Here is a 13,138-nt window from a genome sequence, read left to right as displayed (position 1 = left end):
ACTTACTAAATAATACAGACTCATTAATCTTCACGGGTTCATAGAAAGAAATTGAAATTATGTATGTAGGCTACCTTACAATAATTTTTAATATTATCTTGTAGTTGTTTTTCATAACTGAATGTTCCTATCAGTATAGGATCTGAAAACTGCTCTATATCAATAAAGACTTGTCATCTTTGAAAACAGCTGACATCTACCAAGTACAGCTGCTACAGTTAAATAGCCATCTTGAAACAGGCATCTGAATTAGAATGAGAGCTTCTGCCTTCTCATAACATAGAGGTCCTCAATTTTTGTTGAAGAAAATCGGATGAGAAAAACCAGAAATAGTGTGTTTCTTTAAAAAGCGAGAACCATTTGTTATAAATATCTATCAAAGTGGTATGCACCAGCCTGTAGGGAGACAAACTTTTTCATAATTTAGGAAAAATAGCAGTCTATTTTCTTAAGCTATTAATAGACAGCATGAAGTAAAGGGATGAAGGAGCTGGATAACTATGAAACTTCTACTCTACCAGTCATGTAATGATGCTTCTCATTACTTTTTATTCTTACAGGTAAAGGTGAGAAGTTAATACTGTTAAGATTGACTGTCTTCAAATAAAAAATACATATAGTGGAAGCTTGGTACTGTCTTGATTTATGGGTCTTTTAAAAATCTGAGTTTGTGCAAAAATTCTTAGAACTGTAAAAAGTTTTTGGGTGTCATTTGTTTTTATTATTTTCACAGCTTTGGAATTACTTCAGAACAGTGATCGTAACTATCCTTAGAATAGTATTATTCCATGCCATTCCACAGAATAGTAAAGAGAAAGATCAATTAATTTGAGGAAACTGACTTGAATAGCAGTTGCCAAGTATTTAAAACAAGAATAAACTAGGTTTGCCTTAAAAGCAAAGTCTTCTACTGCAGCTGCCATTTTGGTCACAGCATGTGGACAAGTGGATTATATGCAAATTGCAGTTAGGCATCTAAGATGAGAAAAAACCTAGGAAATAAAGTTAGGTACTGCTTTCTGCTTTATACTACAGCTAAGCTCTTCACCAGAAGAAACTTCTTGGTAGGATAATGTGGGTTTTGTTTTAATGCAAATAGTAAAGTATAAATAATAGAAAATAAAATATAAGTTAGCTGTATGCGCCATTTTGTTCTATGTTTTTAAAAATAATTTCCCAGTATGTTTCTTAGAATATATTGCCAGAATTTTCTCAAAGGTTTTTAATCATACATTGTGATTTATGGAATATATGTCTTGGTAGTTATTCTATTCCTAAAGTAAAGAATTCCTCTCTCTCTTTTTTTTAACCATGAACAGGATGAAGAGAGTATTCCAATAACATATCGAGAGTTGCCTGAATACAAAGAACTGTTAGAGTTTAAAAAATTGAAGAAACAGAAACTCCAGCAGATGCATGCAGAAAGTGGATTTGTGCAGCATGTGGGATTCAAGGTGAATTTAAGAGATGTTTTTCTGTTACTCAGTGGATTGTAGAAGTTTTCAAAGATAATATGGTTTGGATTTCTTTGTTTAATCTAGCAAGTTTGGTTCCGTAGTTCTTGTTCACTGTGTCTGCTTTCCCTCATCTTCCTTAATAAAAACAACCCAAGTAATTCACTCTTTCCAATAGTTCAGATTTCACTAATACTGATATTGTATGAAAATTAATAAGCATAGTCTTTTCCTCATTCATATTATGAAAATACAGCTCTAGAGCCTTGTTAAATCACTGTAGAATTCCATTTGACACTACACTCTGTTTTGACAATGGTTCATTGATGATAGTTCTCTGATTATGAATTTGGAGTCGTTTGGCTTCCACCTGAGGCCAAAGAAGGCACAAAGGTTTTGAATGAGAACAGTAATAGATTAATAATTTTTTTTGTTTTGTAGCAACTTCCCAATCCTATTAAGTAATAACTCGCAGAAGTTGAAGCGAGGACACAAAACAGTAGTTACATGAAATGAAGAAAATAAACATTAAGTTAAACTAATATGTTGTCCCAGTATCAACCATTAATAGTCAATAAGAAAGGACATCTTCTCAGTTATATTTTCTGGTTTGCAAGGCATTTTCTGTGTAACTAGTTTCTATGTTGGAACAGTTTCTTCACCTTGTTTAGTGTTATGCAGCTAGATTTATTTTCTAATACCTATCTATGTAAATGCAAAGATTGTCAGTTTTAAAGTTCAGTTCAAAATGACTGGAAAATTAAGACAGCCTTGACAGTTGACATTGACAGACTTACTTGTTAGTCCACCAAGACGCTTTTTATTTTTTGCTACTTTTTTAAAGTTAGCATGGTGTGTCTGGTTTTTGGTTTGGGGTTTTTTTGTTTGTTTGTTTTTAAGTTGGTAATTTCTTCCCCAAAAAATCAAAACTTTGATCAGGCAGGCAGACCAGACTTCTAGGTAATAAACTAGTTGCTTTTTCTACATAAAATGAAGAGTAAATTGGCATTATGCAGTGTCAAGCATTTGAAGTTTAAAAGTTTCTTTGCAATATGAATTTGATTTTATTATGTATTATAATAAGCTGTGAAATTACGTGATTATATACTATTTTCTCTCAGGAGTGCTACCTCGCTCAGTGAATGGGCTGGACGGAGCTCACCTAATAAGCAACCATTCAGATCCCTTTTAGTTGTGCATGGCCTTCAGCCTCATTTATTGCACGTTATTCAAACTGTACTTTGAATATTGAATTATTGAATCCCTTGTGGGCTTTTTATGGCTTTCATTGCTATAATATCAGAGCACTTTGCAAATACTTTTTTTCTTAGGAAATGAAAGGGATGGTATTATTTCTGTTTCACAGGGGAGAGGGAAGCTGGAGCACAGAAATTAAGGTCAAGGGTTTCTACTATCTTGGTTCTCAAATTGAGACAACTGGAACCAATTTATAATTTTAAAGTATTTAGCATTATTCTGAACTTGATCTTTCCAGAGAACAGCTCTGAGTATGCTTAGTCCCTCCTCATCAGCCCTCAAACTCTGAAAGCCATCTGTGGAAGGAAGGGATACAGCTGTGGCAAATCTGTTTGCAAGGTGTAAGATGTTTGTAACCCTCAGTGGATTAGTTGTGGCCAGCAATGTGTTGCTGTGTGAGTGGGTTTCACAGATGCTGTGAGAGAACTTCAGGTTCTGAAGGAGGATGAGCTATGGAAGCACAGGCTTGTTTCCCACATTTTTTCCCTTTTCAATTCTGTCTCTGCAGTACTCTTTACAGTTTAGATTTTTGAAAAGTTCTCCTTTTCTCGTTTTGAAAAGTTCTTCATTTCCCAGGTTTCCTTTTTTTATCAAATATTATTACATTTCTGCCCCCCTTCTCTACCATCATCCATTTTTCATCCAGTCTTGATGTTTCCGTTGTACTTTGTTTCCTCCTCTTCATGCCACACTCTTCTTGTACGTACCTGCTGTTGTATTGTCCCTGATTCCTGTCAGGGTATTAGTTCTTGTCTTCTTGCTCAGTCTGAGTTTTAGACTTCTGTTCCCTTCCATGAACGTGTTGTCTGTCCCACTTCCTTCCCAGCCACGTGGGTTTTAGTTCCAGCCCACCTATAATGTGTTACTGTATTTCCTGAGTTTGAAAGTGCATCTGTCTGACCTGTCATGTCCTGATCTACAGCCCATCAACAGCCTCCCAAAAAGCTCTACTGATCTAGTCTTACTGCTTTCTTCTGCCATGGGAAGTGGATCTCTATTTAGACACTTCATATGGTTGGACTTAAGCTATAGAAACATCACGTTCATGTATTGTGTCGCAGCAGTTCTTGTAGCCATGTGAGGATGAGCAGTGACTGCAGGCAGGACTAGGTATGCTTTTGTTGAGCAGGAGGATAATGTCAACATGGACCGTTTAAGGAGTGCGAAGCAAAGCGAGAGAAAGATTTGTCAATCCTCAGGGTTCTGGAGGGCCTCTCCTAGAGGATGAGGACTTCTTTATCCATGAATACATTATGGTCTGTGGTGAGAAGAATTCAGCTGTGTGGGCTAGCAGTAATCAACCTACATATCTGTCTTTCTATATGGGATATTGGTATATACTGTTAGTAACATAAGTGGTTATAGTTGCCGGTTTTTAAGTGCTCTTTCATCCGCTTCACAGTGTGATAACTGCGGAATTGAACCTATCCAGGGTGTTCGGTGGCACTGCCAAGACTGCCCCCAAGAAATGTCCTTGGATTTCTGCGATTCTTGTTCTGACTGGTGAGCAGCATATGCTTCTACTCGTTACTTGTAATTAGCTTGAATCTCTATGTAGCTTAATTGCTGTGTGTGTTGGAAATCTGCTCCAGCATAGGACACACATTCTGTGTTGGTTAAAGTGGAAGTTACTTTAGTGTATATTTGTGGGAGACGTATTTTGTAAGCATGTTCTGGATGTATAGAATTTTTCTTCTTAATACAGTGGACACATAGGTTTGGTACTGTTAAATAGCAGGGGAAATGATTAATTAATTGGTATCAAATTTGGTATGAATCTGTTAATATGATCACTGTTTCTGAAAGTTAAAAATAAGGAAAATATTTGACTTTTAAACTGTTATCTTTTTCTTTCCCTTGCAGTCTGCATGAAACAGAGATTCATAAGGAAGATCATCAGTTAGAACCTATTTACAGAGCAGAGACATTTTTAGACAGAGACTACTGCATGTCCCAGGGCACCAGTTACAATTATCTTGACCCAAACTACTTTCCAGCAAATAGATGACATGGGAAGCAGATCTACCATCTTGGGCTTACTATCCTCTTTGAAAAATAACAATGGCACCATTGTTAATTCTGTGCACATTTTGGAAAGACTCTGCTTTCCCTGAAATGTCGCTCACAGCATGACAGCTTCCTGGGTGTACTTGTCAAACTACAGCTTTGAGCTGTCATGGTTCTAGATCACTGAACAGCAGCTGAACATTCCTAGTGTGCAGAAGGTTTCACTGGGAGACTTTTCTTTCACCACATTAGTCATTTTTAGGTGGTGAATCTAAACACAAAAGCAAAACATACAAAAGGGTGAGCCAGAAATGAGAGCACACATTAAAGATAGAGTAAATTCCAGAGGCTTTGAAGAACTTGGTTATGATGAGATCCAGAGGAGATGAAGTATTTATATAAAAACAGTTTAGTAGCTTGCAGTTTTGTTGTGAAATAGTTTTCAGCACAGTAACTGACTTCTTTAGGCGAGGTTTTAACCAATGACAGTGTTTGCTTCTAGGACATACTCTAAAAAATACTGTCTCAGCAAGGGTTGGTTACAGGCCTTTATTAAATTGGAGCTGCTTAATCACATTGACTTTCAATTTCTTTAATTTTTTTTAATTTTTTTTTTTAAACCACGATGAACTCTATTTACCAACAGTGAAGCACTACAGGGGGCAACTGTGGCATTGCTTCCTTAACCAGCTCATGGTGTGTGAATGTTATAAAATTGTCACTCAGATATATTTTTTAAATGTAATGTTATATAAGATGATCATGTGATGTGTACAAAATATGGTGAAAAGTGCCAGTGGTAGTAACTGTGTAAAGTCTCTAATACTCAACATTAACTCCTTTAAAATAAAATACACAGCCTTCTGCCTCTGTATTTGGAGTTGTTAGTGCAACTCATCAAAGAAAACTGCCTAATATAAATCATATATATGGTAATAATTTTTCCTCTTTTGTAGTCTGCACAAGATCCATGAAAGATTGTATTTTTATTACTATTTAAACAGTGATTAAATTTAGCCTGAGCAGTGAGCAAGGGTTCACATGCATTCTTTTATACTGCTGGATTTTGTTGTGCATCATTTAAAACATTTTGTATGTTTCTTCTTATCTGTGTATACAGTATGTTCTTAAATAATGTTCAATTGTCAGGAGAACTGTGAGAAATAAACTATGTGGATACAGTCTGTTTATATATAGAATGCTTGCTGTGACTTCCTTTCTGTGTAGTTCTGACTTTTTAACTGAGATGGAAAACATTAAAAGGACATTTTAATACGTCATACAGATATCACTATGCAGACCTGCAAGATGCCCAGCGCCTTCCTCTGCTTTTCATTTTAATGGGAACTGATGGTGCTCTGCGCCTCCTAAAATATGCTTTGCCTTTTGCAGGATTAGCATTTTAGTTTTCTCGTATCTTACTCACAGACTGTTCTTTTTCAGATTGCAGAAAATTCAGATTTTAGTAGCCTTGGTACACTGTATACCATTGTCTGAGAAATTTTGTAATTATTGTGACATATTTTAGTTAATATATTTTCTATTGAAATGTACAGCTTGTGATTCGGAAACACTTGATTATTTTATAACTGTAACAGACTTCCAGTTGCTTTGAAACTTGAATACTCGGAATAATTAGCTAGAAAAGAAACTAATTCGGCTTTAAAAGATGGCAATAAGAAGGGTAATTGGCTGGCTGCACCTAATAACTTTAATTATAAACTGATCAGTATTAAGTTTTGCAATAACTTTAGGTGTAGTTACTTTTTGCTTCAGAAAAAAATCCCAATTTTAAGCATTTAATCTATTTAGAAGGTAATATAGTACAGTTATTAAAACACTGAGCAAGTCTCATATGTAAACATCTCACCTATCTAGTATACTTAGATAAATTTTAAAAACCTTAAAAAAAACAACACAAAAATTCACATTATGTATTTTAGTTTTTAATTGGAAAAGATAGTGCTCTGAAGGGCTCTCCAAGACCATAAAAAATGTGCTTTCCACATCATTCATGCTGTTGATAGGAAGCTAGAGTTGGTGAAGGTGTATTATCAGGGAGAGAATCTGTGGTAAGATTTGTTTCCTGTTGATATCCTGAAAAAATTATTGGAAGAACATAACAAAAGTACATTAGTGAAAGTATTCAGTCATTGATTCAGGATAGCTTGGGAAGAACAAAAAGCCATGGTATAATTTGAATGAGATTGGAAGCAGAAGGAGAATCTCAAGTCTGAATCACCCAAGAAAGAAGTGTCTTGGATAAGTCCTCTTTTTATTGAATATGTATAAATATTATATTTCCATATGCATGCATATACAGCTCTTTCTCTTGCATACATTATGAACATAGGCAAACCGGTATCTAATGCACATACACCAAATCAAGCATGGGAATTTTTTGTTTTGTTCCACAGAAAAGACCAGAAGAAGCAGAAAGAAAAATTAAACTGAAACTGTATGTTAAATAATTTTTGTAACTTAAAAAAAAAAAAATTAGCAGCTGATTGTTGCCTTTGTTCCCACCTGCACAAGTATGATACTCCGTACTTTTTAACTTACATTGTAATTAGGAGTAATAAAAAATACTCCAGGAAACCTACCCAGATGAATTTGTAACTTCATGGTAACTCCAGAATATTTAACTTTTTTTTGGAAAAATACTACGCCAGACAGCTGCTAGTGCTTCAAGGCTTGGTTTAGAAAAACCTGCCTTCTCAAGCTGCTGCATTCTGAAAGTCTCTTGCTTAAAGCTGTTGTACTGCAGATGTTACTGGTCACTTAATGGCACTGGGCTGGAGCTGGAACAGCACTTCCTAGAGCATCAGATGTAAAATGTAGGCTATGAAAGGACCCAGGAAAGAAGGAACAGCCAGGATATGAAGGATAAGAACATCTAAATGTAAATCTAAAACAGTCCCTTAAAAATAACTGAATTAGCATTTACAGGGCAAATGCCAAGGAAGAAAAAGAAAACAGAAGAATCTGCCCTGAATGGAAAAAGGACATGTTCTGTAAGCATGCTGATTTGAGCTATATTTTCAAGTCATGTACTGTGCTTTAAAAAGGATTAAACCCACATATACTGTAACAGAAGTCATTACTGCTCATTTATTGTACATGTTTTATTTGTATTATGTCTTCATTACAAGAAAGGTAACTTTAAAAATCCAAATCTGACGCATAAAGTACAACTTTGACAGTAAGAGCAATCATGCAACTCACTTCAACTGTGAATTCATCCAGTAGTTCCAGTAAGAGGATGCAGTTACGTTACAGGAATGTCAAACAAGCTTTTACTTAGCTATCAGAATACCAAAGAAACTCCACAATATTTTGGTTAACCTAATGGAAATACGGTATGATTTTTACAGACTTTTCTGCAGATATTACAGATAAATGGCTTACTAAAGATGCAAGCAATATGAATCAAATAATCCCTGACATTTTCCTTCTCTTCCCCCGCCCCCCTCCCCAAGTTTTGGCAATGCCAGTATGAGCCAACAGATGATGATCTGAATTTTGCATTTGAAATACTTCCGAAGTATGATTAAAAGACATCTTCATACATTCTGGCTTACAGTCAGCTTTATACGTAGACTTTAATTAATATAGTAAAACTGCTGTTAATATGGAAAATCAATGGATTGCACATTTAACTATACAATACAATCATCATTTTCACCTCAGCTCCCAAAACTGGGAAGTCGTCATTTATAATATCCTACAATTCCCGCCAGAAGACAAGGCTGTCTCAAAAAACGATGTCTGCTCCACAATAATGGATTGACAGACTTCCACAATATTCAACCGTATCTTCACCTTCAATTTTTCTGCTTCTTGTTGTAATAGTGTTCTGTGGACATGTGAAAAGTTAACTTGACTAATTCCAGCTGTTTTACAGCTGCATGTAACAGAACAGATTTTGGTCACTAAAGCCCAAGAACAATATAAGTGATACCGCAAAAATTGTTAATTAGAAGAAAATAATCAATGGGGAACTTGTACGCAGTAATCTTAAAGTTAATATGCTAAATGGTGAATGGTGTGGTTGAAGAGCTCACTGCTGGCCAGGCACTGTTTGATTTCCCATCGAATGTATGAGACCATGAAATACATATCAGAGCTGCTGTTGACTGTGCCGCTTTTAACCTGTGAAGGGCAAACAACCAATAAACAAGATACGGTTCCTAGAGTTAGCATACAGACCACTTTCTACTGAGTGTATTGTCAGAACAGAGAAAAAACATTGCATCTAAAATAACATACCACATGCACAAATTCCAGATACCTCTCAAGAAAGCAGTATTGCTTTGAACAGCATTTTAACCATGACTGTCAAGTGCATGTGAGGTGAGGCTCTGTACACACCATTACTGCGTTTCTGTTGAGAAAGAAAATGCTGCCTCTTCCTTTTACAGAAAAGAGTCAATTGTTTTGCAGACTTCCAGAAATACATCCTCCTGTGTTCCTTCTGCATCAACCTGTGAAACGGGCAAAAAACATTAGTTTTGATTGTTACAAAGATTTATCTCAGAATCTAAACACTGGCACAAAAAAATGGTCTGATATAAAATAGAAGTTGTTCTGTTTCATGTTATAAGCATTCTAACATAGAGGAGCAGCTTCCATAAACCAAATTATTCACTGTGTTTCCACAGATTTATATGAGAAGGTTCTGTAGGCTCCATCATCTGGAGCAAAGTACGTTAATCAAATGAGGGAGCTTATGCTCTTTCTCCTAAGTAGTCATGTTTTAAAATAAAATTACACCTTTGGTATACAGAACAGTTTCCAGAGATATTTAGAAACTATTTTAACATGTAATACCCTCCAAAGGAAGCCTAACAGAGTAACTTTTGATATCATACTGTTAATGAGATGAACAACACTGACTTGTTAATTTCTTTCTTGTCATCTAAAGTGTCAGGGTATGTAATGCTATGACTAACCTAAAACTTTTCAAACAGCAGTAACTTAGCAAGGTTGTGTGTTTCTGTGCACGGGTATATGCAAGCTTGGTGGATTGGTTCTGATGTTACGGTGACCTTTGGGCAACGCATGTTTTATAGCAGCACTGGTTTTGTTGTACAAGAACTCACTTTCATTGAAGAATTTTTTTCTTTAACACCCCAAAGATTCTGTTTTGGCCAGAGGTTGTCCCAGCTGTTCAAGTTATTTTTCATAACTGGACTTCAAGAAAAACAAGACCAATTTATTCTCCTATGCTGAAGAAGAGAGCAGGGCATTTTAGCAAAGAGGAATGATGTTTGTAGCCAGTAATACTTCTGAGTGTTCCCTAGAAAACATAATGTAGCACCGAGCTTTTCTGAGTGATGAGTTTCATCTCCATCCCATGCAGTGAGTGTAATGCAGGTCATTCCTTGAGGAAGGAGAGCTGTCTTTTGCCTTCACAGTAGTGACAGAAGAAGCTTTCATGACGGCTGTGTACACCACACAGATTGCATCCGATGATTATTCAATTCCTCTCAAATGCCTGGTGACAGCCTTGATTCTCTACTCAAAAGCAAGCTTCCTCTCTGCTTCTCCACGCTTAGTCTTTCATGCATGCATGCCATGGAGTTTGCCCACATTTAAATGGGCCCATGACAATGTTGCTAAAGCCTCTTTTTCTGAACTTTGTGCTGCATTTTAATCTCCAAGTTGCTGACCAGGATGCCAGACAACTGTAATGTTTGAGGACATTCCTGACCATCATACTTTCTGCCACCTCTTTATTCTGCAGGAGAATAAAAGGAGTTTCAAACTCCAAAAAATATATTTTTGAAATAGGCCATGAAATTCTTGTCAGATGCAGTGCTGGCTTGCGGACAGCTCCTGTACAGTCTGACTGCACTCAATGTACATTTACGTCCCCCTGTGCTAAGTCTTGTGTGGGAGTCAGCAGCTGCTCCTTGCAGAGATCCAGCAAGGGATCGCATTCACGCTCTGTAGCTTGGTTTTGCTCTTGGTGGCATCTGCAGATGCTGCCACGTTTGGTCCCTTGTTGCATCCTGTCAGAAGTGCTGGCACATTCAGCCAGCCCACCTCCACACACAGCAGTTCCAGCACTGGAAACGACCAGCCTGGCCAACCTTTAAGGAACCGGCCCAGTCCCCTTGACTCACTGCAAGGGTATCTTAAGTCTGAGCTGAACTACCCTCTCCCCTTCTGTGAAGCTTTCAGAAGCACAGTTCTCTTGCTTCCCTTGCTCTCTGTCATCTTGGTGTTTGCTGACACTGCTGTATTTATGTAATGCTGAAGCACTCATGTGCTGCAATAGTTTGTGAAGCAGCAGGTGGTGCCTTAAAAAGGTCAGTTCCCAAACAAGGGCAGCATGTCTTTCAGAAGTTTTCTATACCACAGAAACAAAGGGTTTAGGAGGGGGTTACTCACTAGTAGCAAAGAGAAAAGGGGAATGGTGAACCATTCTGGACCAAATGCCTACCTTCCCCAGTTACAATAAAGCTAGCAACTCGCATCTCAGCTGCTATAAAGCAGCTTGTTTTGTGTGTCTCAGCTGCCGAGACACCTATTTTCATATGACTATTCCACGGGAAATACATGTCCCACAGGGTGAAGGCCACGGCCATTTTAAAGCTCTCTTGTCTTAATATGTATTTTAATGATCTCTTTATTCCATAAATACATCTGCTCTGGCTAGCCAATCTAACCTAATCAGCACAGCTGATTGCCATTGGCTTTTCAGCAACCTCTTCTAGAATGGGCACCGATACTCAGGTCTAGATCTAGGCACTTGTGATGAAGAATGAGGTTTGTAAGCATGGAAATTGCTGCCCCTTTATGAATGGCTGGAACGCTGACTTCCTAACAGTCACAGTAAAATATGGATGAGCGTGACTAATGACAGCCCCATGCTTCCCATGCTGGCCTCCTAAATGACAAAGGTCCAATTCATAAAACTAACTTAAAGTCGTGGCACAAAACTAACTTAATGTGACAATAATTCACAGCTAGTACCACAGTAATTCAGTGACACTCTCTGCAGCTCCAGGAGAGAAAACTGCGTATTTCTCTTTCTCAGATTATAACAAACCCCATAAATGAGGACTGTTTTCAAGGTTATTCAAGGCTACTGTCTTCTCATAAAAGCAAGACCCAGATACAGTTTTCCATAGTGCTTGCAGTTTTGAAATGCCACTACGGCTTTAGGTAACTTCAAATACAGAGAAATTTAATGAGCTCATATGAAAAATGACTGGAGTAATCATCTCCATAGTACAATGTTGCTCCTTTTGGCATTAAAATCAGTCAACTAAATTTTCTGTCATCAAATCTCCATTTGTTGTAGGTTTGGGAATTTAGACCCCTAAACACATACTGCCACTGAGAAAAAACAACTGTCTGTAGAAAGGATGGCTGAGGACCACCATTTTCAGAAAGACAGACAGAGACTCTGGAATAAACTCACTAGTTAGAAGCTTCATATCAAACGTCAGTTGTCACTAACATTTGTATCTTTGTCATCAAAAAGAGTGTTAAAAACCTTGCTGAGACAGTGTAGTACTTGGTTCCCAGAGCAATGGCTCAAGCTGCCTGGAAATCCAGTGGAAACATGCTGCCCCAATACCTATTCACATCTGGCATGAATTTACCGCTGTGTTTTATCTATAATCCCCTGCTAATGATTCTGATGTATCTTTCTAGACTGGTGTCTCATCTAATGGGTCACAAGCCACCAAGGGCGGTGACACAGAAACACTTGTTCCTTTGTTCCCCACCTACTTACCTACCAGGGTTAATGATTCTCTGACAACCTTTCAAAAGACAGAAATAAATTACATACCTGCTATCACTATTACTATTGATTATCCCTTCTCTAAAGGGAAAAGCACACATTTGTCCCTCCCCAGAGGCACTTCTAACAGGGGATCAGCATGAGAAGGCTCAGAAGTGGAAGATCGTGAGAGGGTAGATGGTCACTTGTTCTTTCATAATGGTTATTGAAAATGTCTGTGATAAGAATCTAAAAACTACTGCTTACCCATCATGTGATTTCAACTGATTTTAGAAAAAAACAGTAGAACACTGTGAAAAAAGAATAAAAAGAAAAATGCATTTTGGTTGAACTTTGTAGGCTAGCTTCCATGGCATGTGATCTGAAACAGTGAAGGTTTTCGGACATCCTTGAAAATCCTCTGCTCTGGACTGCCTGCCTTATTTGTTATACTCATGCCCCTTTTCCTCAGATGACTTCGAATAGGGAACTTAAGACACCTACTAGGTGCTTTACGTTACCTAGACAGAATCAGTTTTGTCTTGCTTGACTACCAATGTATTGCTCTTCTCTATTACTTATTACCCTCCTACATACTGTCACCTGAAAAAAAGCTTTAAAGGATGAGTCAGATATTAAAAACAATCAGGTTTTTTTCTCCCTTTCTTAATTGCCAGAGGGC

The 13,138-nt window shown here is 37.3% G+C and overlaps 2 protein-coding genes across 5 annotated transcripts in view; one reads left to right on the top strand and one right to left on the bottom strand.

Annotated features, from left to right (window-relative positions):
• The window catches only part of ZZZ3 (zinc finger ZZ-type containing 3), a 61,893-nt gene extending 55,976 nt beyond the window's left edge, over positions 1 to 5,917 (top strand). For all 4 annotated transcript variants that reach the window (XM_074832306.1, XM_074832307.1, XM_074832308.1 and 1 more), the window contains exons 11-13: positions 1,320 to 1,454; positions 4,114 to 4,214; positions 4,575 to 5,917. In XM_074832306.1, the coding sequence (XP_074688407.1) occupies positions 1,320 to 1,454; positions 4,114 to 4,214; positions 4,575 to 4,719 (381 nt within the window). In that variant the 3' untranslated portion in view covers positions 4,720 to 5,917. The remainder of the gene's footprint in view (positions 1 to 1,319; positions 1,455 to 4,113; positions 4,215 to 4,574) is intronic.
• A 1,884-nt stretch (positions 5,918 to 7,801) lies between these two features.
• Positions 7,802 to 13,138, bottom strand: part of AK5 (adenylate kinase 5) — a 97,337-nt gene continuing 92,000 nt past the window's right edge. Inside the window, exon 14 of the mRNA XM_074832311.1 lies at positions 7,802 to 9,202. Coding sequence (XP_074688412.1) covers positions 9,134 to 9,202 — 69 coding nt within the window. The 3' untranslated portion in view covers positions 7,802 to 9,133. The remainder of the gene's footprint in view (positions 9,203 to 13,138) is intronic.

The sequence above is a fragment of the Strix aluco genome, chromosome 8 (genome assembly GCF_031877795.1).
Source record: "Strix aluco isolate bStrAlu1 chromosome 8, bStrAlu1.hap1, whole genome shotgun sequence".
NCBI lineage: Eukaryota > Metazoa > Chordata > Aves > Strigiformes > Strigidae > Strix > Strix aluco.
This window is presented reverse-complemented; position numbering and strand designations above follow the sequence as displayed.